The sequence below is a fragment of the Leptinotarsa decemlineata genome, unplaced genomic scaffold (genome assembly GCF_025532065.1).
Source record: "Leptinotarsa decemlineata unplaced genomic scaffold, Ldec_3_MD MMD2_P_RNA_scaffold_14, whole genome shotgun sequence".
Classification (NCBI taxonomy): domain Eukaryota; kingdom Metazoa; phylum Arthropoda; class Insecta; order Coleoptera; family Chrysomelidae; genus Leptinotarsa; species Leptinotarsa decemlineata.
Window position 1 is genome coordinate 5,987,015 of NW_027412528.1, and position 26,131 is coordinate 6,013,145.

Below are 26,131 nucleotides of genomic sequence, written 5' to 3' on the forward strand. Positions count from 1 at the left end.
TGACCCATCAAAACTCCTTCTCAAAGCAATGCAACCCTAAAACAACCCTTGACAACTTGAGTAACCGATCAATCCCTCACCCGTGAACAACTGTAGAACTAGTTCGGTGTAAGTCGACGGAACGACACTACGAAAGTTCGGCAGATGTCAACCAACAGCTGTCTCTTAACCTTGTTTACGAATATTTACAAAATATATTGTTCCAACCTATTTTCAACTATTTACCAATCCTTATTCCTGCGATGGAATAGAAACATATAAGGTAAGTCGCCATAACCTTCCCTTTCAGTACAAATATTAGAGCATTCATCTTATGCAGAATATTTACCGAAAATATCAAACAGTATTCAGAAACCCAGAGGTAACTAATATTGTTTTTCAGGCGATATGGCTCTAATATGTCAGTAAACCTTCTGGAAGTGATGAATAACAATCTATGCAAGAAATATTCTCGGAAAGGTATAGGGAATAAGGCAGACAACGGCTGAAAAAAATGATAGGTGAAGAAAACTGAGAAACAAACAATAACAACTATTTCAACCTAGCGAGGAATTTCGGATCTCCAATGTCGATTGGCAATAGGAGAACGCGTAAGTACTGGTCAAAGCAGTTAGTCAGGGAGCATACATTTATTCTTATACATTTCAGGTATGGTTTTCTATGGAACGGAAGATTCCCATTACTATGATGTTAAATGAATAAAATGAACTTGTAACTGAATTACATTGTTAATATCCTCTGAATAAAGATCTTAAAAGGTAAGGTAGTGGTTTTGAAAGGTCACATAAGAGCAGTTTGATCTAGTGCTAAATTGAAACGTAACAACTTCTTTGAAAATGTAGGTCGGGCACACTGACAAACCAGATGTGTCCCTAGCTGTGACGAAAAGTTCGTCATCAATAAATGACAATTCTGTCGATTCCATAGTAAATAAACGAACAATATCTACAATATTTACAAGTAAATTTAGACCGTTACATCCCCAGACTTATTAAGGATTTCCCTCACAGTCTCCTCCATCGTTTGTTTTGCCTCCTTTATTGCTGCCTCAATTAATCGCTGCTTCTTGCCTGGGGGCGTCCTAGGCAATGAATCCCTTGGTTTGAAAATCTCGTCCAGATAGTCATCCAGCTCTCTCCCTCCTTGTTTACGCTTGTTACACTGGAAATTATTCAAATTGTTCCCAGAATATTTCGTATCAGTCTTTCTATTCAATAATTTGGCGAAGGTTCGCCTTCGCCAAAATTAGTATGTAAAAATCCAACTGGCCCAAAAACCTTATCTTGTTTTTGTTTCGACAGCAGATAAGATTTTTATTTATCGAAGAACGAGAATGTTTTTCGCATTCTCGAGAATGCGAAAATGTGTGCATTCGAATGCACACATTCAATACAAAACCGAGAATCCGTTTTTATAAGTGTCTATTTCACTATTCCTAGAAGAAATAATTGAAAGAATAATCGACTTACCTGAAGGAAGAGTAGATTTTTACAGCTGATTCTCGGCCTCTACCCACCACTATGACGTATTAATTGCTTATTTTTGTTGGTTTAGTGAAATCAAGGTGATGTGATCTTGAAGTGTCTGGTGCATGGACCATTCAGAATTTTTTCGAGATTGTGTGTGTGTGTGTGTGACGTAATGACGTAATTGCATTTGGTTGTTGGGGCATATTTCAAAGATCATCCAAGTAATGAATGTTCCATCAGTGTGAGTCCACCAAGCGGTGTGACGTCACAGCAGGCAAGGTACAGGGTTTATCATGTACATGTCTGTATACAAACATACGTCTGCATACTTCAAAGATCCTCCAAGTAATGAATGTTCTATCGGTGTGAGCCCACCAAGTTAGTGGTGTGACAGCTGCAACCGTTCAGCAGTAGGAGAGCGAGATGTGCACTCCACGGCGTATGGCTGAGTAATGCGTATTCATCGGTATGTCCTCACCTCTGTCTCGACATCTGTCCTGTACGCAACGCGCAACGCTGTCTGTTCATATCGGCATCTGTTAATGTGTCCAACTTAGAGATTGAGTTGGTGCATGTAACTGATGGCTATGTCGTCTTGACGGATACGATCAGAGTGTATTTAATAAGCGGACCAGTGTAGGTTATGTTAGTTTACATCAAGTGAGTTAGTGAGAACGTATCATAGAAAATGTATTCCTGTGATTGTGGTAAATCTTTCACTCGTAGTGATAATCTTCGTTGGCATCAACTCCAGAGTTGCCAAGGAGGGCCTGCAGTGAAACGGGTGAGAGTGGATAATGCAACACCTATGTATACGTGCAATTGTTGTAATGTGACAATTCCTATGACCCAAGTGAATTCTCACCGAAGAACCATGAGTCATAAAAATAATGCATGTGTTCAATTGTCTGACGGTGTTCAAATTATAACGAATGCATTCAATTGCCGCATTGCTACATACAGGCTGGAGAGTTCGATTGTAGCCACTGACTACATATCATTTTTCAATGAGATTAGACAGAAGGTCGTTGAATTACTGGAATCGGCCATCAGGATCCATAAAAGCATCAAGGTGAATATGGAAGTTTTTGGGAATTATATTCTTCAGACTCAAGATATGAGGGACACGAAGTCATTTAATTCCCAAAATAAAATAGTGGACCAATCTTCCGATTTGAATAACGTTTTTGATGGATTCCGCGATGTAATTGTGGCTCAAACGACTGAATTCCAGGAACGTGACTCAGGTATTTATTTTTTAAAAATTTCAATAAGAATGAATAGTTATATATTTTTTTTATAATTCAGGTTGGACTTGTGAAAATATATTGTTTCTCGAGGTCAACATTAATAAATACAGTCCACTGGAAGGACGTTCATATGTGAAGCTGCCTGAATGTATTCAATGGAAGAAAGCTGTTGTGAATGTTCGTAATGAAGATCAATATTGTTTTGCTTGGGCTATAACATCAGCATTATATCCTGCAGATAGTCGAGTGTCAGAACTTACGTCATATCCACATTTTTCCACTGTTTTAGATGTCACAGGTATGGATTTTCCGGTTAAAGTTAACAATAAGAGTATTGAAAGATTCGAAGATAGGAATGATATTTCAATTAATGTTTACGGTTTAGAGAGTACATTTGAGAAGGGTGAAATGAAGTATGAAGTGATTGGTCCATTACGATACTCACAGAGAAGACTCCGGAGACATGTCAATTTGTTGCTTATAACTGATGACTCCGGTAATGGTCACTATTATTGGATCAAAGATCTTTCAAGATAAGTTTGTAATCAACTATCAGCTCATAGACAGAAAAAATATTTTTGTGACGGATGTTTGATATATTTTCTGATGAGAGATTGCTTTTACGTCATAATATGTATGATTGTAATCACATTAGTACCACAACACCAACTACTAATTTCAAGATCAATAAATATGGTAGAATGGTTGCGGAAAATAAACTATTGTTTGAAAACTTTGAGAGACAAATGAGGGTGCAATTTGTAGTGTATCCTGATTTTGAATCAGTGCTTAAACCGATTCATGTGAATGAGCCAAATCCTGAAAGTTCATACACTTATCAACAACTATTATTATATATATATTTCAATGTCCCAGAACTGGCATTAGTGATCTACTCGAATTCTGACTTGAAATTTTCCCAAATGCTAAAATTATTATTTTTTCTAGTTTTTTTCTAGTTTTGCCATTGCCAAGATTCGAACTTGGATAGTCTGCCACAGGCCCACTTATACTAACAGTTTAAATTCTATTTAAATCACAAGGAATAATGGTGAGAAATAAAGAAAAAAATTTTTTGTCACACTGATTTGAACTCATGTCATACGTCTTCATAGGCTAGGGTGTTAACCATTACGCCACAGGTTTACATTATGGTGTTAATAACATTTATTATTCTATATAAGATATGAAAGCTTCTTTTATATAAAAATTATTGATTTTTTTATAGGTAATCCGGGATTTGAACCACATATCAATATTTTACTTTTTTTTATGAATTATTGAAGGTTTATAATTAAAAAAAAAATTTTGATTGTCAAGATTCGGAATCTTTCTCGAAATTACAACCCGTTCTTTTCTCGAAAAATATCGATCCTGCGAAAAAATTAATTAGGATTAAATTTGTTGGAAATTGAATTCTCTACAACTTTTGTCATTACTATTTTTCGTGTAAAATTGAAAATAAGTGTAATGAATTTAATATTTCATAATGAGATTACAACCCGTTCTTTTCTCGAAAAATATCAATCCTGCGACAAAATTAATAGAGACAAAATTTGTTGAAAATAAAATTCTCTACAACTTTTGTCATTACTATTTTTTGTGTAAAATTGAAAATAAGTGTAGTAAATTCAATATTATAATAATGAGATTCCACCACTCTTTTCTCAAAAAATATCGATTCTACATACACACTGATTATTAAATACCCCCATTATTGATTTTAATAATATAGATTTACAAAAAATAAAGATTTTTTTCTCCAGTCACAATTTAAGTAGATGACCAACGCCGGTTCTATGACTGTAGATGACCAATGCCGGTTCTATGACTGAAATTTTTTAATTTTATGTTCCATTAAAAAAAAATTCAACAACACACTGTAGTCCCCGCCCACTCTCCTCCACTTTTAGCCCCGCCCCCTCCCCACCATTGCTCGCCTCACCCCACCATTGCGCATGCGCGCCCCTTCTCACTCCCACCACTCTCACTTCTGCCTACACCCTGAGGAGCGCACTTCCCGGCATTCGGTACAAGTCTTCTCATCGAGTGCAGTCCAGCTACAGCAGTCTACTACAACAGCAGTCTACTACAGTCTACAACAAGCGAATTTTGAGTAAGTTATCAATGTTACTTTTTTATAACAACTAACTTTGTATTATTTTACATTTTCAGAATGGAAAACTACACGCAGGAAATCGACAACGCTGTGGCATCGATCATACCTGTGGATGTTGAGGTGGAGCGACCAGGCAGCCCTGACATGTTCGAGGGAGACGAGGTGGTGATGGTCCAAGAGGTGAAGGCTTCAACTTCGGGTGGTGTGCAGCGGACACGCAGCCCTGTCTCATTCCAGGAAGACAGGTTGTTAACAAAGCCACGCGGCAATCTGCAGCAAAGGTTGGTCCTATTCAAAGGTATAGGAGTAAATGCAATAGGACTAACCCTTATGCAGGTAGTTGGTCGACCGTCAAAAGGAATCCTCCGAGACGTCCCGCACCGCTCGCATTGACAGTGGAAAGACGGAGGGCATATAAGCCGGTGCCGAGGGTGCCATCTCTAGGTGAAATCCTCACCCAATTCGCACCATTAGCGATGTTGACACCCATGGAACTCACACCGGTGGTTAACCCCCAGGAGATGGAAACTTTCCTACAGAGGTGTAGGGATGTTGCACTCGCTTCACGAAATAGTGATGCCGCGTTGGCTAGCATTTCCCGGGAGGAGAATGAAATTGCTAGCCGACGGCGCGAGTTGTTAATGGGAATGGCCGAGCTAGATCGAAGGCAGAGACCTCTTCGATAGAGCTTCAATAATGAACTAAACATATTTATTAAGACATTTTTAAATAACGGGAAATAGTTTTTAGGTCAACTAGGATAGTTTTAGGATAATTAGGTAGCATGGTAGTTTTAGGTTTGTAATTATAATTTTAGGAATAAAAAAACAAAAAAAAAATGAAAAAAGAAGTGAAATAAAGGGTGTACATTGTTTTGGTTTGGTACACATTGAACAATGCGATGGTTGGAGCATAAGTATAAAAGTAGGAATTATCTGTTGGAATATTCAGTTGATCAGCCACCTCCAACATGGAACCTGATTCAACTACTGAGCCCTATAGTGTTCCGGAGCCTCAGATGCCTTACTATGCATCTATACAGGAAGGATTCGTGCACTCCACAACGGCACCTCATGACAATCCCTTCGAATTCATGAATAATGACTACAGGGTGCAGGTTCAGCATGTCACTGGGAGTGATGAAGCTGACCTATCGGACGGGGATTATCCGGATCCCAACAAATGGGATGACGAATGGGGTGACCCACCGCCTGGAGACACCACAGATGATGACGATGACGACGACGACGATGACGCTGGCGATATCAGACTTCTACCATCCCCAATCCTTATCGAGGATAGTCCTCCACCATCTCCCATCCTAATTGATGACGATGATGTCCTAAATTCCGACGACGATATGTAATCGTTTCCCTGTTTCTCCCACCCTTTTCTTTCCTTTCCTTTCCCTTCCTTTCCTTCCACGGAGTACACACTTTTTGGTTGGTGTACACGAGGCACTGCGAGGCTGGAGCAGTGTTTTCCTCCCTCTCCGTTTTTAGTTTTTCATAATAATCATTAAGAGTTTATCTTAATGATCACTCAGAGTTTTCATGAAGATCGTTATTCTTGGTGCTTTCGAATTTCAAACATTGAATTGTTCTACATTTACACTTCAACCCCCTCCATTTTATCAATATAAATATAGTATCAATCCCAGTTCTATATCATTCTTCCAGAATGTCGATTTCTGATTCCACCACCGAACCGATGAGTGTACCAGAGTCTTCTATGATGAGTACAAGACCCATCCAGGTACATGAAATAGATTCTACGTTTGATCATTTCAGTACAACCCTCGCAGGAATACTGCAACGCATCTACGATCTTCCTGATGATTTCCCGGAACGTATGCAAGAGGAAGTAGATGAGTTAGACGATCTACAGGATAACGAGCTAGATGATCATGCGGACGACATAATTAGTATATCATCTGATTCAGATGAATCTAATGAATATGAGGACGACATCATCAGTATATCATCAGATACAGATGATTCAGATGATGACACCATCATGATTGTTTCTGATGATGAGGAGCATTAGTCCATACCATTGTAAGGATTACTAGGAAAAACAGCCATTTTAAGGGCTACAATTAAAGACAATAAACAACTATTTTCAGAGCTATCATTATACTTTCAATCAGAAATAGGTTAACACTATAGTCAAAACTTATCATCATCCAACTCTGTAGTACTCATCATTATATTCAATGATTGAGAAATTACCAACTTCGACTTTTCAGTCAAAGTAGTACTCATCATATGCACAGATATTCAATGATAAACAAAATCCTAACTTCGACTTTTTAGTCAAAGTAGTCATTTATCACATAATCTGTGAATTCTACTACTACCGTTTGTGTGAATAATGTAGCCCTGAATAGGGCTATTGTTTTTTTTTTATCAGTAGGTCCATGGTTATTGTGCCGCAGGTTGGATATTATTACATATAATACATGTAGATACTCGGGTGAAGTTTGTTAGTGGCCTCTCGCAAGCTTCACACCAATTCTGTCCCATTTCCATAATTGAGACAGTGTTGTGGGTGTTGACATGGGCATACCACCCTCCATTATTGTTTCTATGCGAATGAAACCGAAATCAGCACCGACATAGTTTTTTGTTCTCTCCATCTATTGTGCTGATCAATACGTATGCATCCATTGCACAATACAAATCCAAGGGATCTTCCAGTGTCTCACTGACATTGAGCGTTCGCATACCGATCCTCAAAGCACCATCGCCTTCAGTTGTGTCAGCTTCTATCCGTTCATCATCTCCTTTTTCATCCATGACCCTCTCAAACTCCATCACGTCATCATCTTCGTCGCTTTGGTTGGCCTCGTTTTCAACTTCGTCTATCTCATCTTCATCGACTCCAACATCTTCTGCTTCAACTATCACTTCCTCTAGCGGAACATTGACATCCTCATCATCTGATTCGTCTATCCAATTGTTTTCATCAACAGCAGATATTCTATTTAATGCAGCATTTATTTTTGCAGAATTCATCTTGTTGTTGTTTGCTCACAGTTGTAGAGAGTGAACGAATGAACTTCAGGATCGCAAGTCGACTTATACGATTGAATAGGAAACGGAAGTGGTACGACTCCCACCTATCACTTGACTCGTTTTAAGTGGGAGAGAAGAATATGGCATCTCTAGTCGATGAAAGAGTGGGCTAGTTGACGAAAGAGCGCATGCGCTAGTTTATTTTCTTCTATAAAAGGTGAAGTATCAGTAACATCATCACCTTTCCTATCCACATTCTATTCCTATCACATATCATTCCTCCAAACCTAAATAATCATTATCATGAGCTCCATGCCACTATTGATTGCTGAAGATGGTTCACCACTTGTTTATATCGATCACACTGATTTTGAAAATATTCCAGTATTACATTTACAGTCTCAAGACTCGATAAGTGTTTTTGATATTAGCGACTTCGTTAACTTCGCAGATGTGCCGGAACCAATTCAACAAATTATCGTTGAAACTCCAATCATTTCACAATCATCATCATCCAAACACCCTTCATCTACCCCACCTCTTGGTGTTGATGAGAAATTCAGAACTATCAGAAGGAAGGTTAATAATGCATCTTCATCGATTGTCACTGAGTTGAAAGAAAAAAAACAATCGAAAAGTAGTTTGCGGGAGAAAAAGCCCACAACGAAAAGTGACAGATCGAAGAGGAAGACAAAATGTGAACCCAAAGAAATGAAGGGTGATTTGATGACTGAATCGCTATCTTCTTTCACTCCATTACTTCGGTTTGGAGATATGAAAAAGAAAGCGAAATGCCGTCTTGTAAAGGCGCAAATGGCTATTGTTGAACATGAAAAGAGTGAGCAAGCTATTAGTGTCAATAAGGACACTCTTCAAGCATTAGATGCTAAGATTGCATTAGCGAAAATTGAATTGGCTAACATGAGCAAAGAAGCAGATGAACTACGTTCAGAAATCATGAAAGATGACAAATTCAATCAACGTTCGAGAATGCAAGCACAGGCAGAGCTTGAGGAGTCGACTCGACTTTATGAGACGGCATTATCAGTGAGAGATAATTGGCGAAAAGAGTTGGAGAAAGCATTTCAAAGTGACAGAGATTAGTTTTGGGAATGGTATTGTGTTCTCAATATTGTGAGTTGAAAAAAATTTTAAGCGGGAATGGAGTATACAATTAATTTGGTTTGGTATACACAGAACATTGCGAATGGTTGGGGCAATGTTTACCGCTGCAATATTTTTTCAATTCACTTACATATAATTAAAATGAAAACAATAATGAACTTTAACATTACTTTATTCACAAATACATTATTAGATACATTTAAAGCATATTTGATTCATCAATCCAAGAATTCTGTTCACTAGGAAGTCCTAACCACTTTACATATACTTTATTTTTCTTTTTCTTCAGCACTTTCTCGATCAGATATACGTCAGGATTTTCGGTTCGCAATAACTCTTCTTCGTAAAAACATCCTCTAATAGGTTGTTCATTCATATCTTCAAGATTATAGGTTGTGGGGAAGGTTTTATTGATTTTAACAATTTCGAAGAGTTCCGTGGTAAAGTTCGCAGTGTAAGACTTTTCAAAAATATTTTTGTATTTGCTTATTCGTACAATATCATTCAATCGGAATTTGGGTTTACTTTGTTTTTCTCCAACTCCATTGATACCTTTGAATATCAATCTTGTTGGTGGATCAACATTAATGGGTGCCATACCTATTGAACGATGAACTTTATTGTTATATCTACTAGTTATAGTTGGAAGAATATCAAGCCATTTGTGGTGACCTCTCATCGAAAATTCCTTGTAGAGCCACCCCTTTATTGTACGAATCACTCTTTCTGCTATAGCTGCCTTCTTTGTGCTAAATGTTGAATAATGATTGATATTATATTCTCGCATGAGAGATGAGAAGCTTTTATTGAAAAATTCTTTCCCTTGGTCGCTTTGTATGTGTTTGGGGGAGTATTTGGCTTCTTTCAGTACATGTTTTATTGTATTAGTTACTGTACTACCTGTTTTATCTTTAACTGCTACAGTCCACAGATATTTGGAGTAACAATCTATCACTACAAGTATATATCGGTATCCTTTATTACTTTTTGCATAAGGTTGCAGTTCAGCTAAATCTATTTGCCATAGATCTGCAAAACCTTTGATGGTGGTTATTCTTCTACGAAAATTACGTCTTGCAGGTCTGTGTAATTCATTAACAACTTGTCGTTTGATGTCACTTACTTCATCAGTCATTCTATTTCAATATGATTAAAGAGAAAAAAAGTGATAATGTTACTGCATTGAATGATGATGTGACAGTGATCATTACTTGTGGATATATATTAATATATTATACCTTCTTCACGTAATTCTTCAATTATTGAAATTATTTCATTATCATGTCCGGTATCTCCAGCTGACTTTGAAGCTACCAATAGTCGTAGGCGAGCAACTAACTCTTTCGGTGAATTCCAGTACACATAATTCACAGGTTTAGAATTATGTGTTTTCTCCATTTTCATTCGTTTGAGTACTCCACCAATTCTACTTCTTATTGGATATTGTGGCGAGTCTAATAGAGGTTTGATTACTTCACGAAATTTTTTAGAATTTGTGTTTTTATAACCATTCTTCAAATTATATTGTTTATATGGAGCATTCGTTATTTTCAATATTTTGGAATATACTTGACGAATTTCTTCATTATCAACATCTTGTGGATTCTTCAAAAAGATCATATAATACAAGTCTGGACTATCTGCACATTCATATTTTTTCACTTTATTAGCATTCCAAAATGAAATGTTTCCATCTTTGAATCGTACCTCTAGACTTCCCATTTTTAGCTTTTGTGTAATAGGATCCATACGTAGACCAAATGTTCCATCATATGCTGAATTTCTAGATTTTACATTATTCAAATGTTTCACCAAAACATCTTCACGACTTTCATTCATATTAGGTGAAGAGTCAGGATCCGTGGAATCGATATGGGACGATGATGGTGTTTCAAATAGAGTTGTTCTCATATCGTCTTGAAGTGTGCTCGTGTCACTATTCACATTACCAAAAGATTGTTTTTTCCCTATTGGAGTACTCATGGGAATAATTGAAGTAGATTGAACATTTCCATTGTTTGACGATAACACTGATGATTTCGAAGTAGCTTTTGATGATAAAACATTCAATGGTTTCGTTATGGGCTCATACAATTTTTCGAGTGTCATACGATTTTCAATATTATCATTCTTGATAGAATTGAATTTTTGTCCGACAGCTTCTTTTGTCTCAACTAGTTGACGTTTCAAATTCATTTCATTGTTTTTATTTTCAGAATCATTTTTTGTATTCATATTGTCTTTTTGAATTATAGCTTAATTCGCTGATGAAGTGACCTCTACAATATTCAGTGATCGAATAAATATGAATAACAAGATCATGGGTATATAAAACTATCGAATCCTTTGCGATATCTACCTTCATCTATTTTTCTATCCTTTTCAATGACTAGAAATCCATATTGGTCCTCTCAGCATTTAACACACATCAAGGAATTGTTTGAATGTTACATCGGGTGATACATGATCTGAATAAATGTGATGTAAATTCGTCTCATCTTGTTTGAACATTATGATGAAATTGTATTGTCACGCACTAACTGTTTAGGCACCCGTGAATATGTCTGTGCGAGATAAAAACAATCAACATCCTTATGACGTCCCATACAGAAATATGATCTAATAATATCCTGCTTTTCACATATCACATCATCGAAAATGAAAACAGAATTAGGCTTAGCATCGGAGGGTTCCACAATTTCTGCATTATTGCTGAATGTATAAAAGCCTAATCCTTTTATAGGTTCCAACACATTTCGCAAGTACAGCAAACTTTTCTTTCTGTTTTACAATGCGCATAGTGCATTGTTATTAGCTTAATCATTTCAATGTGTACCATCAAACGATACGGACGTATTGAAAGTGATCGTAAAATTAAAATAAGTTGTGTTTTTGTTAATGATTTGATAAACAAACTTCCGTTCGAATTACACATACCCGGAGGTTATCAATACGGTGGACCGGGTACAAAATTGAAACAACGTTTAGCTCGCAACGATCCTGGAATCAATAAATTAGATATTGAATGCAAAAAACACGATATTCAATATTCTAAGCATCCATCCGATCTTGCAGCAAGACATTTAGCCGACAAAGAACTTGAATACAGCGCTTGGGATAGGGTTAAATCGAAAGACGCGAGTATTGGGGAAAGAGCAGCTGCATTACTTGTCACCAACATTATGAAAACAAAAAGACATATGGGCATGGGTTGTAGCAGCACCAATAAGAAAAAAGTAAGAAGAAACAAACGAAGAAAAATAAAATAAAAAAGTTGCATTTGGTGCTGGGATAGTTCATAAAGTGCGAAATGTATTGAAGAAAGCTGGCGGAAATCAATTTGTGACGAATAATAACAAAAAAGCTATCACTGTAGCATTGCAGGCGGCACGTAAATACCTCAAAGCTGCCGGTGGAAAGAAGAAAATCCGCACACCACGCATAATTCCTATTCCCAAGATCGGTGGACTTTTACCATTGATACCAATTTTTGCTGGACTATCCGCACTAGGGAGTTTGGCTGGAGCCGCTGCTGGCATTACCAAGGCTGTGAATTCAGCAAAAGCCAGCAGAGCGGCTTTGATGGAAGCCAATCGCCACAATAAAACCTTAGAGGCTGTAGCATTGGGAAAATGCGGTAGTGGAATATACCTCAAACCGTACCGTAAAGGTTTAGGACTATATTTAAAACCATACAAACCCACAAACAAAACAAAAAACTAGTTGTTCCCCTACCTCAGAGGCCTCTCACCGACTTCGATCTCACATATTATGCACAAAAAATGAAAACACATTACCCTCTTCAGGTCCAAAAAAAACGAGACAGCTATTGTAAATTTAGATGGAATAAGTGGACCAGGAACACATTGGGTAGCATATAAAAAATGTGGGAAAGAAGTTACATATTTCGATAGTTTTTGAGATCTACCACCACCATTGGAATTGACTAGATTCTTTCGAAATTGGTCGAATGTAAAAATCAAATATAACTATGATCGTCGGCAGAAATTCAATACAGTTCTCTGTGGTCACTTGTGCTTACAGTTTCTCTCTGAATAATTTTCCAAATAAAAATGGATACAACACCAAAACTGGATCGAGAGGTTATCAAGGGAATGGGGTTTTCACTTAGGATGTTTTCCAAATATGGTACCTTGAAAAAAATGGATAAAGTGATGCTTGCAAATATGCTCAAGGAAGTGATACTTGCATGTGTTGCTCATGAGATTGCATATGTTTGGGAAACGTTACCCAAACATCTACAAGATGACATCGACATAATGAAATATAGATATTGTTACGAACACCATGCCAATGAAAATTCAGATTCGGATGTGAATGATGGTCCATTACCTCGAAAATCTGTGTGTTGCATTTGTAATATAGAGGATATGAATATCGGTATCAATAAAAATGATATTCATTTTAATACAACACCTTCGAAAAAGTATAAATTGTCTCAGATATGCTGTTGCTGTGCACAACAATAAATTGAAATGTGTTTCAAAAGGTTCATCAGTCATGTCACGAAAGTTCGAGCTACAAGCTGTCGGGACAAGTGTCTTGAGTGCAGATTTTTTTCCACCCATTGAATTGGATAGGAACAGTCGTTATGGATTAGGACTGTTGGGATTCTATGGATGCAATACAATCAATAATATGACTGAAGCAAATAATTTAATAAGTTTCAGAATCGGTAATGACAATGCATCGATAATCCAAAAGTACACAATTGAAATTCCATGTGGTGCTTACGAAATAGAAGAGATCAATGCCTTCATACAGAAACATATCATGTTCAGATTGTTTCATGGTAAAAAACCAAATGATATCGCTGCAGATGACATTTTCTATGTACACGCCAATTATAATACATTCAAATGTGAAATGCGATCCAAATATGAAATTGATCTGACACATCCAAATTCTATAGCAAACATGATGGGGTTTGCTCATGGCATATTTCCACCGAATCAGATACATGAATCCTCATTACCAATAAATATTACAACTGTGAGACTTATCCGCTTAGATTGCAATATAATATCTGGTTCTTATATAAATGGTGAAGAATCCCACATTCTTTTCTCATTCGATATTGATGTTGAACCTGGATACAATCTTACAAAAGAACCACACAATATTATATATATGCCTGTCAGTCCAGAAGGTCGTCAATTGATTCACAACATTACAGTACGTATTTTGGATCAAAAAAATAACCTTCTCGATCTTGGAAGTGAAGAAGAGATTTTCATTATTTTGGAATTGAAGAAAATCGAATAACTATTGTTATGGGTTTCCTTTATTACAAACAAAATCGTATTGAACAATCCCAAATCAGAACCAAGTGCATAATTAAAAAGAAAAGTGCACATAAAAAAAAGATCATTCCACAAGTGTATGCTAAACAGTTAACACATAACGCTCTGTCTACTAACGATCTGAAATTTTTTAAATCGATTGGATTGAAAGTGAGGAAATAACAATGGTGCCCGAAACAGACAGTGAAAAGTTGAATATATTCGATGAACCAGTGCTTGATCATTCTCTTATAAGTTTACATAAGCACACATATAAGCCATATGGATCACCGCTATTCAGGAATTCCGATAAAATTAGAATTGCTATCAATAATCAAGATGTTATACTAGATATTGCTGAGAACTTCATTTACATAGAAGGTAAGTTCACCCCCACAGACGTAACGAAAACATATTATCTCTCGAATATGCAATCGCATTCCTCTTTGATGAAATTAGTTACGAAATGGGTGGTGAACAAGTAGCTGTTGTTAGAAAACCCGAAATAACATCTACAATGAAAACCATGATATCATTTGGACAATCACATGCTAACACATTATTGACATCTGGCTGGGGACTTTCACAATTGAAACAAGATATCTTGGATACAAACAGTCATGTATTTAGTGGAAAACTACCACTGAAATATTTGATGGGTTTTGCTGAAGATTACAACAAAAGTATCTTGAATGCTAAACAGGAGTTGATTTTGATTATCGCTCGATCATTCAAAAACTCATATATAGGTGAGGTAGATGCTGATTTGGAAATTAATAAAATCGAATGGAAAATAAGGCACATTGTACCAGATGATAAACACAAGCTCAAACTTTTGAGTAGAATTAACAAAATCAGCGTGAATGCCAAAATTAAGTTGGCTTATCGTATGTGGGACCTCTATGAACTCCCATTATTACGTGGGACTTCTTCAGACATATGGGCCATCAAAACAACTAACGCTCTGGAAACTCCTCATTTTGTCATCATATCATTCCAAAGTACTACCACATCTGAAGATAGAACACAGGATGTTACAAAATTCATAACTGCCGATATCAATAGTATTCGAGTATACTTGAATTCTGAAGTTTATCCATATGAGCGTTGGAATTTGAATTTCGATAAAAAACTTGATGCTCCTGCTTATTATGCTTTTGAGAGTTTCCATCGAAGTTATTATGATAAAGATATGAGTGAACCTCTGATGGACATTGGACAATTTAGAGAGAATCCACTATTCATCATCGATTGTTCCCATCAACCGAATGCAACAAAATCATCAACTATTGATATAAAGATTGAGTTTGAGACCAGGAAGATCAAGTTTCCAGACAACACCAAAGTATATGCATTAATTTTGCATGATACAGTTTTAACATACAATGCATTGGATGGTTCAGTTCACAGCAGATATTGACACTCTTCAAATTATTGATACTATTTCATTTTTCCACTCTATAATGTACTGTTTTATAATCTTTTCTTTTTTTTATTTGTAATTGACTCATATCATGTATTGTATTTTTTCTTGATTATACTTTATATATATATATATATATATATATATATATATATATATATATATATATATATATATATATATATATATATATATATATAGAGGAAGGGTAGTCGTTGCTGACTAGTTAAGAATAAAAACTATTGGATAGTGGGGTATTGCAGCAAGTAAATGAGTACTCTTTTAAGTTAGTCCAAGCTTTCGGAAAATTTTATTTCCATCATCAGGGAAACTACAATAATATAAGTTTTAAGGTAAAATCAAAAATATTAATTGTTCATGACTTACATCTTATGTGAGGATGGTTACATTGATGTTAAAGAAAAAATGTTGATACATTGGAGAAGATGAAACTTGATACACAATTCTAAATGCTTGAGATTATTTTTTATAAAATATTGTTATTCGTCAGACCGTTATTCATACCATGCGTGCAGGATTCAAATGAACGAGTCTGAGAATAGAACGTTAAAATGCCAGAGTGACATCTGTCAATTGATAAAACTTATATGCTCTCACTAGGAGTACCAAGTGTACTCTAGTGTATAATGTAAAATTTATGTTTGGTAAAATTATTATGAAAGATTAAATTTAAGATATATTATACAATGGAATTGTTTAAATTGATATTGTTTTTGTAAAAGCTTTTATCTAGAGTCAATAAGTAGGAATAAATTTCACTCAAGTGATTAAAAGTGAATAAAAAAACAGACATTAATCACTTGAGTGAAATTTATTCCTACTTATTGACTCTAGATAAAAGCTTTTACAAAAACAATATCAATTTAAACAATTCCATTGTATAATATATCTTAAATTTAATCTTTCATAATAATTTTACCAAACATAAATTTTACATTATACACTAGAGTACACTTGGTACTCCTAGTGAGAGCATATAAGTTTTATCAATTGACAGATGTCACTCTGGCATTTTAACGTTCTATTCTAAGACTCGTTCATTTGAATCCTGCACGCATGGTATGAATAACGGTCTGACGAATAACAATATTTTATAAAAAATAATCTCAAGCATTTAGAATTGTGTATCAAGTTTCATCTTCTCCAATGTATCAACATTTTTTCTTTAACATCAATGTAACCATCCTCACATAAGATGTAAGTCATGAACAATTAATATTTTTGATTTTACCTTAAAACTTATATTATTGTAGTTTCCCTGATGATGGAAATAAAATTTTCCGAAAGCTTGGACTAACTTAAAAGAGTACTCATTTACTTGCTGCAATACCCCACTATCCAATAGTTTTTATATATATATATATATATATATATATATATATATATATATATATATATATATATATATATATATATATATATATATATGAAATCTGAAGTTTTCACGGATAGGAATATGCTGAACTGGTTTTTCCGGGTATTTGATCCGTGTATGTGATATTATCTCTAATTTCACCGACGTTCCGACAAAATCTCATTTGTCATTATCAAGGTGTGCTGTCACGTGTTCAGAAGTTTGTTGACCTTGCTCAACTCACTTCTTACTATAATAGTAAAATGGTATTCGTTACGTGTTCAGAGATAGAGTAGTCCATAAACCCTCTACTACCTACTATTTAAATGTTGTTGAGTTTTACCTGAGTTCTTCTTCTTCTTAGTTGACCTCATCTCCCCGTTAAGGTATCGAATATGAAATCTGAAGTTTTCACGGATAGGAATATGCTGAACTGGTTTTTCCGGGTATTTGATCCGTGTATGTGATATTATCTCTAATTTCACCGACGTTTCGACAAAATCTCATTTGTCATTATCAAGGTGTGCTGTTACGTGTTCAGAGATAGAGACCCTTTACTACCTACTATTTAAATGTTGTTGAGTTTTACCTGAGTTCTTCTCTTTCTTAGTTGACCTCATCTCCCCGTTAAGGTATCGAATATGAAATCTGAAGTTTTCACGGAAAACTTCAGACATATATATATATATATATATATATATATATATATATATATATATATATATATATATATATATATATATCCACCGTCATGTTTGGCTACGGTATAAATTTATACGGTATAAATGTATACCGGTATAAATTCATACTTTTGTAAAAGACAACGTCATATTCGACTTCCTTTGTTTTGTTACATAATGCTAACTTTGGCTACTTTTAAATAACGGCGATTATAAGTTTATATAAGGATCGAATAATACAAATATTGATTAAAAATCATTCACAAGATACATACTCATAGTCTCGAAAATAACTACATTGGAATTTAAAGAAATACCATTATGATTTGATTATGATTAACAATAGTGAATTTCAGTCAGGTAAATTACAAAATCATATAATTTTTTCTGATAGTAGGTTAAATACAAAGAAGAGTCGTAGGACAAGATCGCCGGGGTTGGCGCTCCCGGCGGGTGACAATGGACTACTTTCACTCCATTGAAACCTGAAGTTGTTGATCACAGGGTCAATTATAATACTTCCACTGCCTCAGCAGAGTAAATCGTTTTACATTTTCAGTTACTCAATTGAAACAGAGAATAACGTCTTTCTGACAATCAATAAGTTCGATTGTAACAGAAACAAGTCACTAGCAGTGTTGCCAACTATTGTCAATTCACGGGTTAGTTTATTCTTCACATTTGTTTTCTTTTCAATCTGATGCTATGTAATCGAACACATAATAAAATTTAAAAAAAATTAAGAAATGTATGCATTGATATTCATTTACACAACAAAATAAGAGACATGCTATGTAGTGACTGAAATTGAACTCTGTTGTCTCATGTCTCATAATTTGACAATTTGTAATTGCGGTTCTTCAAAGTTCCTACCAGTCACCCTCACACAAAAATACATACAAAAAATTAAAACAAACAGAATAAAACTGAAAACAATGTCCCAACAAGAAAATGTACGAGGCAAGTCTTATTTATCAGTATCGAACACATTGAAAATATTTTCTCCGCAAAATCAATTTTCTGTTATGGTGGTTTGACAACAAATTATAGGTTGCCAACTTGGACCAAAGACCATTCGAATACAATAAAAAAAAGATATCATACTTTCTATTATATTTTTTTCGAAACTGTTATTTTAGTAGTCAACTAATTTTAATAACTTTTTCTAAACAACTGCTGTTACATTTGTGACCTAACCATTTCTGTTAAAGAAAAAAAATTCTTACCATTCAGAAACTGGTCAATTGTAGCTGCGATTTGCATCTTGCAATATACAATTATTATGAACGTTTTTTACTGAACATAGAAGAGATGGAAATTTGAACGAATCAGTCAAATCTGTGAAGTATTATTATGAGTATTCGTTTGTTAAATAAAATTCAGTACAGTCGACAAGTGAAAAAATATAGTGGTTCAAGTGGGTTCTATTTGATCAGATATGTCATAACAAACGGACAAAATTATTACTTGTGTTTGCCTACCAAGGACAAGTAATTGTATGTTTGTAAGTTATCTTATTTTCCCCACTACAGGAAGTTCTCGCATTCAACATTTGAATTATGAGCTAAGCAGACCTTGCTGACGTCACAATCCGGATTACAAAAATGATCTGTTCAGATATTTTTTGTACTATAAGTTAAACCAACAATTTCATCTGGAATAACAAGTTAACATTTGTTGTATTATTTGTCAAAAACATCCGGTCTTTGTTTTTACATAAGATTCGATGTAGTTTTTTCTATACGAGAACTGTAATTTATAATTTTCTTTCAAAATATACATATTTAAAACCTAACCAAAATTTTAAAATATGTTGAGACAACACAGATATAACGAAAACATCTGAATTACCGAACGCTGCCGAGCAAAGCGACTTTTTTTTTAATTGCATTACTAAAATTGCGTCTGAAATTATTCTCTATGAGCCACTTTACACTTCGCAATTCTTATTGCGTGCAATTAATAGAGGCAGTTTTCATTGCAGCAATAATAATTTTAGGTTTACACTTGGAAATTAAATGATATGTTGTCAAAAATGTTTTGACAGTAATCAGGCTTGCCAAGATAGAAAATGAAAATAGTTATTGATATTTGAAAGTAAATATCTTTAAATAACCTGAGAACAATAGTTTAAATTTGGAATGGGCAAAAACAAGTTTATTAATCTATGAAATTCAAATAAAGGAAGGATATTTAAAAGATTATACAGACAAAAGTGTGTAGTAACATTTTATGAAGTTGGCAGCACTAAAAATAACCAAATATTTAGGTCCGGATACATTTTCTCTAGAGGCAATTATAATTGCACCAGCTGATAGAAGAGCCCTCACAGCGCATGCGCGCAATAACAATTGCAGCAATTCCTTGAAAAATTGCAAAGTGTAAAACGGCTCTATGATTAATTAAAAATGTGTACATTACTATAATTATGATTTTGAAAAAATGAAAGTTTAAAACTGATCAAAACGGTAATCAAAAGTAGTGTTGAATGTGCAACTTTTTAAGCATCAAATTCTTCAGTGCCGGGTGTATTTATAGTTCAATTAGACATTAAGCAACAGTTTACTTCATCTACTGAAAACAGCAACTTGGTTGGTGAAACGCGCATCGAGAAGAGTGTTGCAGTTCTGGTGTTTGAGAGCAGTGCTCATTTTATATAAATCTATGTAATAAAATATGGTAAGATTTTTTAATTTTTGGGGTGGCGTCCCAGTACTATAAAATTTTGTATTCATTTTCAGGATTTAAAGAATTGCTCCTTCTAGATTGAAAGAGGTACCAAAGACAAATAGAAAAATAACATTGGGACGCACATCCTTACATATGAAATATCTATCTTTAATATACCTTCATTACTCATTTTGGATTTTAATTTTAAGTCTGGAGATTGACTGAATCTCAAATATACAAAAACAAAGAGAATCGTCAAGTACTGAAATCATCTTTAAAAGCAGGATGCCTCTGAATAATTTTTAACGTTACGAAGCATTTGTATCTTTTAATTTTTTGTAATAGTATTGAAAATGGGTTTATATTTATATTTCATCCTGTTATCACACTTTTGTATACATTAAGCTGTTCGTCTTTCTGATTAAATATATGTCTTTTCTTTAATTTATTTCAGTTCCTTCAGCTTTAATTTTCATTGATTCATAAATACGATTTAATTAAAACACAAAATAAATTATTTGGGAGTGACCACAGGATTCAGGATTTAAGTATTCTTTTAAATATACATTCCTTAGGAGCACGATTTTTGAAAAAAAAAAACAGTTAAAAACAAAAATGTAAAAATATAATGAAAAAAGTTGAAAACAAAAATGCAATACCATAATAAAAATATAATACTATAATAAAAAAACAAAATTGAAAATAAAAAGAATTAAATAAATAATATAAAAAAACATTTTTTTCTTTTTAGTGAATTTTAAAAATAAATTTTCTACCTCTCATCCTTAATGTAATTTTAATTTATGTAAAAAAAATTAATCATTTTTTTCTATTCAAATTATTTACGTAGGCCTTCAAAGTCGTAGCGTTTCTAGAAGAAAGTTCAGGATTACACTGTATTACTTGCTGACACTTCGAAAGAGAAGGTAAGGTCTTTTCATCTAAAAATTCTTTCATTTGTGTTCTGACAATTTGACGTTCAGGAGTTGTCCAAGATCTTATCTCTAAAAAGTATATGTGTAAGTACATAAAACCTAAACACTGACTATTCAAAAACATTTTACATAATTATAAATTCATGAACAAATTAAAATTCATAATTCCTATGATACTCACTAGTTTTTCTTCGGAGTTTTTTTGTTTCATTTGCCACAAATGATTTAATTTGTGGTGGAGTTCTTTTGGAAAGGAAGGGGTGCTGTTCTTGCAGTTCTATGCACTCTGAATATATAGGAACAATTCCTGTTTGTATCATATATTCAAAACTTTTTCTTACTGTCTGCTTCTCTGGCGTTGTCCATGATGATCTTTTTCGATATGTGACTGATGGAGAAACATTTGTTAATAATGGTAATTCATTACCTTGAAACAACAAATTATTCGAAGAAGTTTCTGTATCCACAGTCAGACATAGTTCTTCTTCATTAGTACCCTCGGGTACTAAAGTATTTTCTTCACACATATCAGTGTCAATTTCATTTTCACCCAGAGCTTTTAACAAAATCTGAACAATAGTTGGTATTTCCCTAGCAGTAGATTGTCTATAAACCTTTTTATGAATGTCACTATGATGTCCTAAATGATTGGCAATATCTTCTACTAAAGGCTCAGATAGTTTATTAACTGCACATGCTGTAGCAATTTGTTTGCGAAGTTCAGTTCCTCTTAAAGTGAGTGGATTGGGAGCACCACAAGCAACAGCATATTGTCTCATTAGTACACAAGCACGTAAATAAGTATTTTTGGTTCTGCCAGGCATTCCAAAAACATAGGGATTTTGTTTTCCAACACCATACTCTTCACGATGTTTCAAAATCATATCAATGTAATTTTTAAATTCCATATTTAATATAACAGCAACTTGTCTGTTTAATTTACCTCTTATGTAAAACCGAACATAATTTTTGATTACCATTTTTTCACTTTCAGTAAGTGAAATCAATAAATCGTCATTTATATCTACCCCTTCAAAACTGAAAAAAAAATATTAAAATGATTAATTCAATTCAAGAACTTATTAATGAAGTATAATAAATGTAAATACAGTACTCTCCCCACTCTTGAATTGAATTAGAAAAGTTTACAAAATAAATTATTTTTTACATGTATAACATGATTTAATACTATTTAACTTTAAATGAATTTCAGGAAATAACTACTTTTCTGGCTAATATGATGAACAACTTATCCATTGAAACACTGGCAAGTGCATATTTTGACATTTTTATTTCGATTCAATAGACGTTTTGATATTTTGGGTATCATCAGTGAAAGGTAGGTCAAGACAAGTGACACATTAACAACATTCGTCATTATATTCTTACGTTTCTGGCTATCATGTTTCTGTTTTCATTACTGAGCTGGAAGAACGTGTATTGTAATTGTATAATGTTGGAATAAATTGCTTTATGTATTTCTTGTTGTGATTCTACGTAGGTAAAGAGTGGTATCATTTTTATTTGATGGTTGAAAAATTACCTGAACAATTTTCACCAATATTTGTTGAATCTCTTCGATTACAAATGACACCTTCAAATGAGGTGTTAGTTTCAAATAATGAAACAGTTTTCAATGTATCTGAAATATATATATATATATATATATATATATATATATATATATATATATATATATATATATACAAGTATACACATATGTTAAATGGTTGAAATGAAAAAAATACGTGAACATTTATAATTACAATTAATTATATTTGAATTATTATCCAGTGGCATCGATTGTGCAGCACCTGTTAAAATAATATATGGTAATTTATTTTGTTCCAATGAAAAAATTCATACATTAAACAAAGTGAAAAATATTTAAAAATGAAAATATATTATTTTAGAGAATGTTATTTTACTCTAATAAAGAATTTCAATCTGATATTCGATAGAAAAGAATTAGTATGGAAAGTAGTTGAAAGTCTGAATGAACTTCGTTGAGTGGTAAATAGTAGAAATAAAATTTAACCATATGAAACTGAAATATTAAGTACCAAATGCTTTAGTGCACATGTTTTCTTGATGAATCTCACTTAAAACATATTCTGAATTGGAAATTTGACCATCTTCATATTCTATGGCAACATCTGTTTCTAATAAATTATTATTTCCGATTCTTCACCTAAAATTTTTGACATACACATCTCAGGAAACATATTTAAGAAAAATGTATTAAATTTGTTTATCTTTATGGTAATAATTTACCAATGTGATCTGTATAGATATATTCCAGATCTGCAGTTTTTCCAGCATTCCATGAATTTAAAATTAGATCACCTCCAAATTCTACAGCAATATCTCCTTCTAAAACGTGATTCACATTTTCAATTATAACGCTTGCAGAGTCTTCATCTAAAAATATTTGAAATTCTACATATCTTAGAAAAGATATATTCAAGTAAAAGTATACTAAAATTTTCATCTAAATAAAAATAATTTACCAATTTCTTCTGTAAACATATATTTCTGATCTGCTGTATTTTTTTCAAAATTCTGGGAATTGAAAACTAGACCATCTTCAAATTGAAAGACAATATTCCCTTCTAATAACTGCTCCAGATTTTCAGTTTCACCTTTTTCAGGAGCAATATCTACAAGACAACAGATCATATAAAAAACTGAATCTTTTTCTTGATGAAAGCATTTTTATCTATTTTGCTTACCAGTACTTTGAGTCCCAAACCTATCTTGTTCTATGACAATAGGTTTGACAGTTTTTTTTGGGTTCATGTTGCTTTTGTTCGATAGATTTGTCTATTGAAGTATTACATTTAGTTGAAATTTCATTTTGCCATATTTCATTGGGTGAATTTTTCAGATGAGTCTTGGCTAAATCACCTGTATTAAATTAGTGTCACAAAAATTGATTTCTCAGTAAAATTTAAATGTACTCTAGGTTACCATGCAACAGGTGATATTTTTTTAAAATTTTGAAAACCTTAAATTTAAAAATTCTTTTGGTATCAATGTATGAAAATTTAAATATTCCAATAAACAAGCTGGATTTAAATATATTAGAGACTTGAAATTATACTTACCACTAATAAGAGTCTTTCTACATTTTTTACACTTTCTTTTAGACTTTCTTTTATTTTTGAATTCTAAATTTTTGATAAGAGTATGGTCAAGTATATTATTTCCAGGTTCCCAAGTATTGCTTTTGGAGCCATACCCTTTCCATTTGATGAAGTATTCTACAACACCCTATAATGAAAAATTGATTTTATTTCTTTAATGTCCACAGCAAAATGTTTGTAAGGCCTGAGCACTTTGATAGCATACATATATACTTCTTTAAATATTTTCTTACCTTTCTCACACGTTTTTTCAATATCTTTTCGACCTCATAGAAGCAATTCGTTTCCATCCTTTTCCTTATTGTATTTATTTCCATTCAATTGAAAGATTCTACAGCGATATATTCTAAAGTGAAATATTTTCGTCATATAGTTAGAAAACAATAAACCAGAAAAATAGAAATACAATAAAAAAGGTAAAAATCACGTTGGCTAAATCATCAATCACATATGATCATTTGAAGTCGGGGTTGCCAAGAGCTATATTATTTTCTTACTGAAATTTGCATTCTGCGATTCCGCAGACTCAATTTTTTCGTGACTCAAAAGTAGGGATGGGCTTATCGATATTAGAGGTTATCGATATGATATCTTATCGATACCGATATTTTGAATTTGTATCGATATTCCTTATCGATATATCGATATTATCTATCGATATATAATAGATAAAAAACATACATTATGTAAAATATATTACTGAATAAATTAAATTCTCACAACTCGAAAACAAAAAGTAACCTAAATGAATTAAATAAATTCTAACAATCGGGAAATGAAAAGTAACAACATAACCTAAATAAATTAAATTTGTGAAATAAAAATATTTACATAAAACAAAACAATTATTCTGGATAAACTAAATATATACCTAGAAACTTAATCCGAATTTGAAGCTAAAAATAATTTTTTTTCAATTCTCTTGGGACTGAGGCGAGTTCTACGGTCTCGTAGGAGTTGTCCACTTTTAGAAAAAACTCTTTCCGATGGAACAGACGTATAATATTGCATATCTAAAAAATATAACAATCAGTCCCATTTGGTATTTAGTTATAAAAGATTGAATTACTGTACACCTGGCTTGTCTCCATGAATCATTTTCATCAATATTTTCAAAATATATCCAGCATGCTCTGCGTTTTTGTCTGGGTTTCTTAAACTTTTCCTTTTTTACTTTTTCTAGGGATGTCATATTCCTTGGTATATTAAGATGATGAAAGATTGTTATTGTTAGGAAATAGAAACAAACCAACAAAGTCAAAACAAAAAGTAGATAGTATGAAGTGACAAAACTATTTTTTAATTTACGTTGACCTAACAGTAATGTCATATGACAAATTGCAAGTCTCGAAGACAGACACTCTTCTTTCCTACCTTTACTTCTTCTTCTGAGCTGTACAATGAAACTACGTTGCCAACTAGCCAATCGTCTTACTTAATAGTTACGTGGAAGAAGTAACGTTTTATAACAACAAAAGTGTTTCATTCTTTTCATTAAATAGATCATGAATTTCCACAAAATAAACAAGTCATCAATAACACAAATTATTTCAATATTCTTATGGATATTACTGTTTGTATCGATATTCTTATCGATATTACTTTTTGTATCGATATTC

At 33.4% G+C, this 26,131-nt stretch overlaps 2 protein-coding genes and 1 long non-coding RNA gene across 3 annotated transcripts; 2 read left to right on the forward strand and 1 right to left on the reverse strand.

The window, feature by feature from the left end:
• The first annotated feature begins 4,677 nt into the window (after window positions 1–4,677).
• Window positions 4,678–5,324, forward strand: LOC141482325 (uncharacterized). The gene is made up of 2 exons (XM_074175405.1): window positions 4,678–4,835; window positions 4,895–5,324. Exons 1-2 carry the CDS (start codon window positions 4,678–4,680, stop codon window positions 5,229–5,231), a joined length of 495 nt encoding a protein of 164 aa, XP_074031506.1. The 3' UTR covers window positions 5,232–5,324.
• Window positions 5,325–18,260: 12,936 nt separating this feature from the next.
• LOC141483082 (uncharacterized) lies at window positions 18,261–20,875 on the forward strand. Its single transcript, XR_012465897.1, has 2 exons — window positions 18,261–20,440; window positions 20,503–20,875. It is a non-coding gene; the product is annotated as an uncharacterized lncRNA (long non-coding RNA).
• Window positions 20,876–23,549: 2,674 nt separating this feature from the next.
• Window positions 23,550–24,510, reverse strand: LOC141482377 (uncharacterized). Its single transcript, XM_074175502.1, has 4 exons — window positions 24,474–24,510; window positions 24,099–24,273; window positions 23,877–24,026; window positions 23,550–23,787 (listed from the first exon to the last, which is right to left on the reverse strand). Exons 2-4 carry the CDS (start codon window positions 24,163–24,165, stop codon window positions 23,624–23,626), a joined length of 381 nt encoding a protein of 126 aa, XP_074031603.1. The 5' UTR covers window positions 24,166–24,273; window positions 24,474–24,510; the 3' UTR covers window positions 23,550–23,623.
• Between the last annotated feature and the right edge of the window lie 1,621 nt (window positions 24,511–26,131).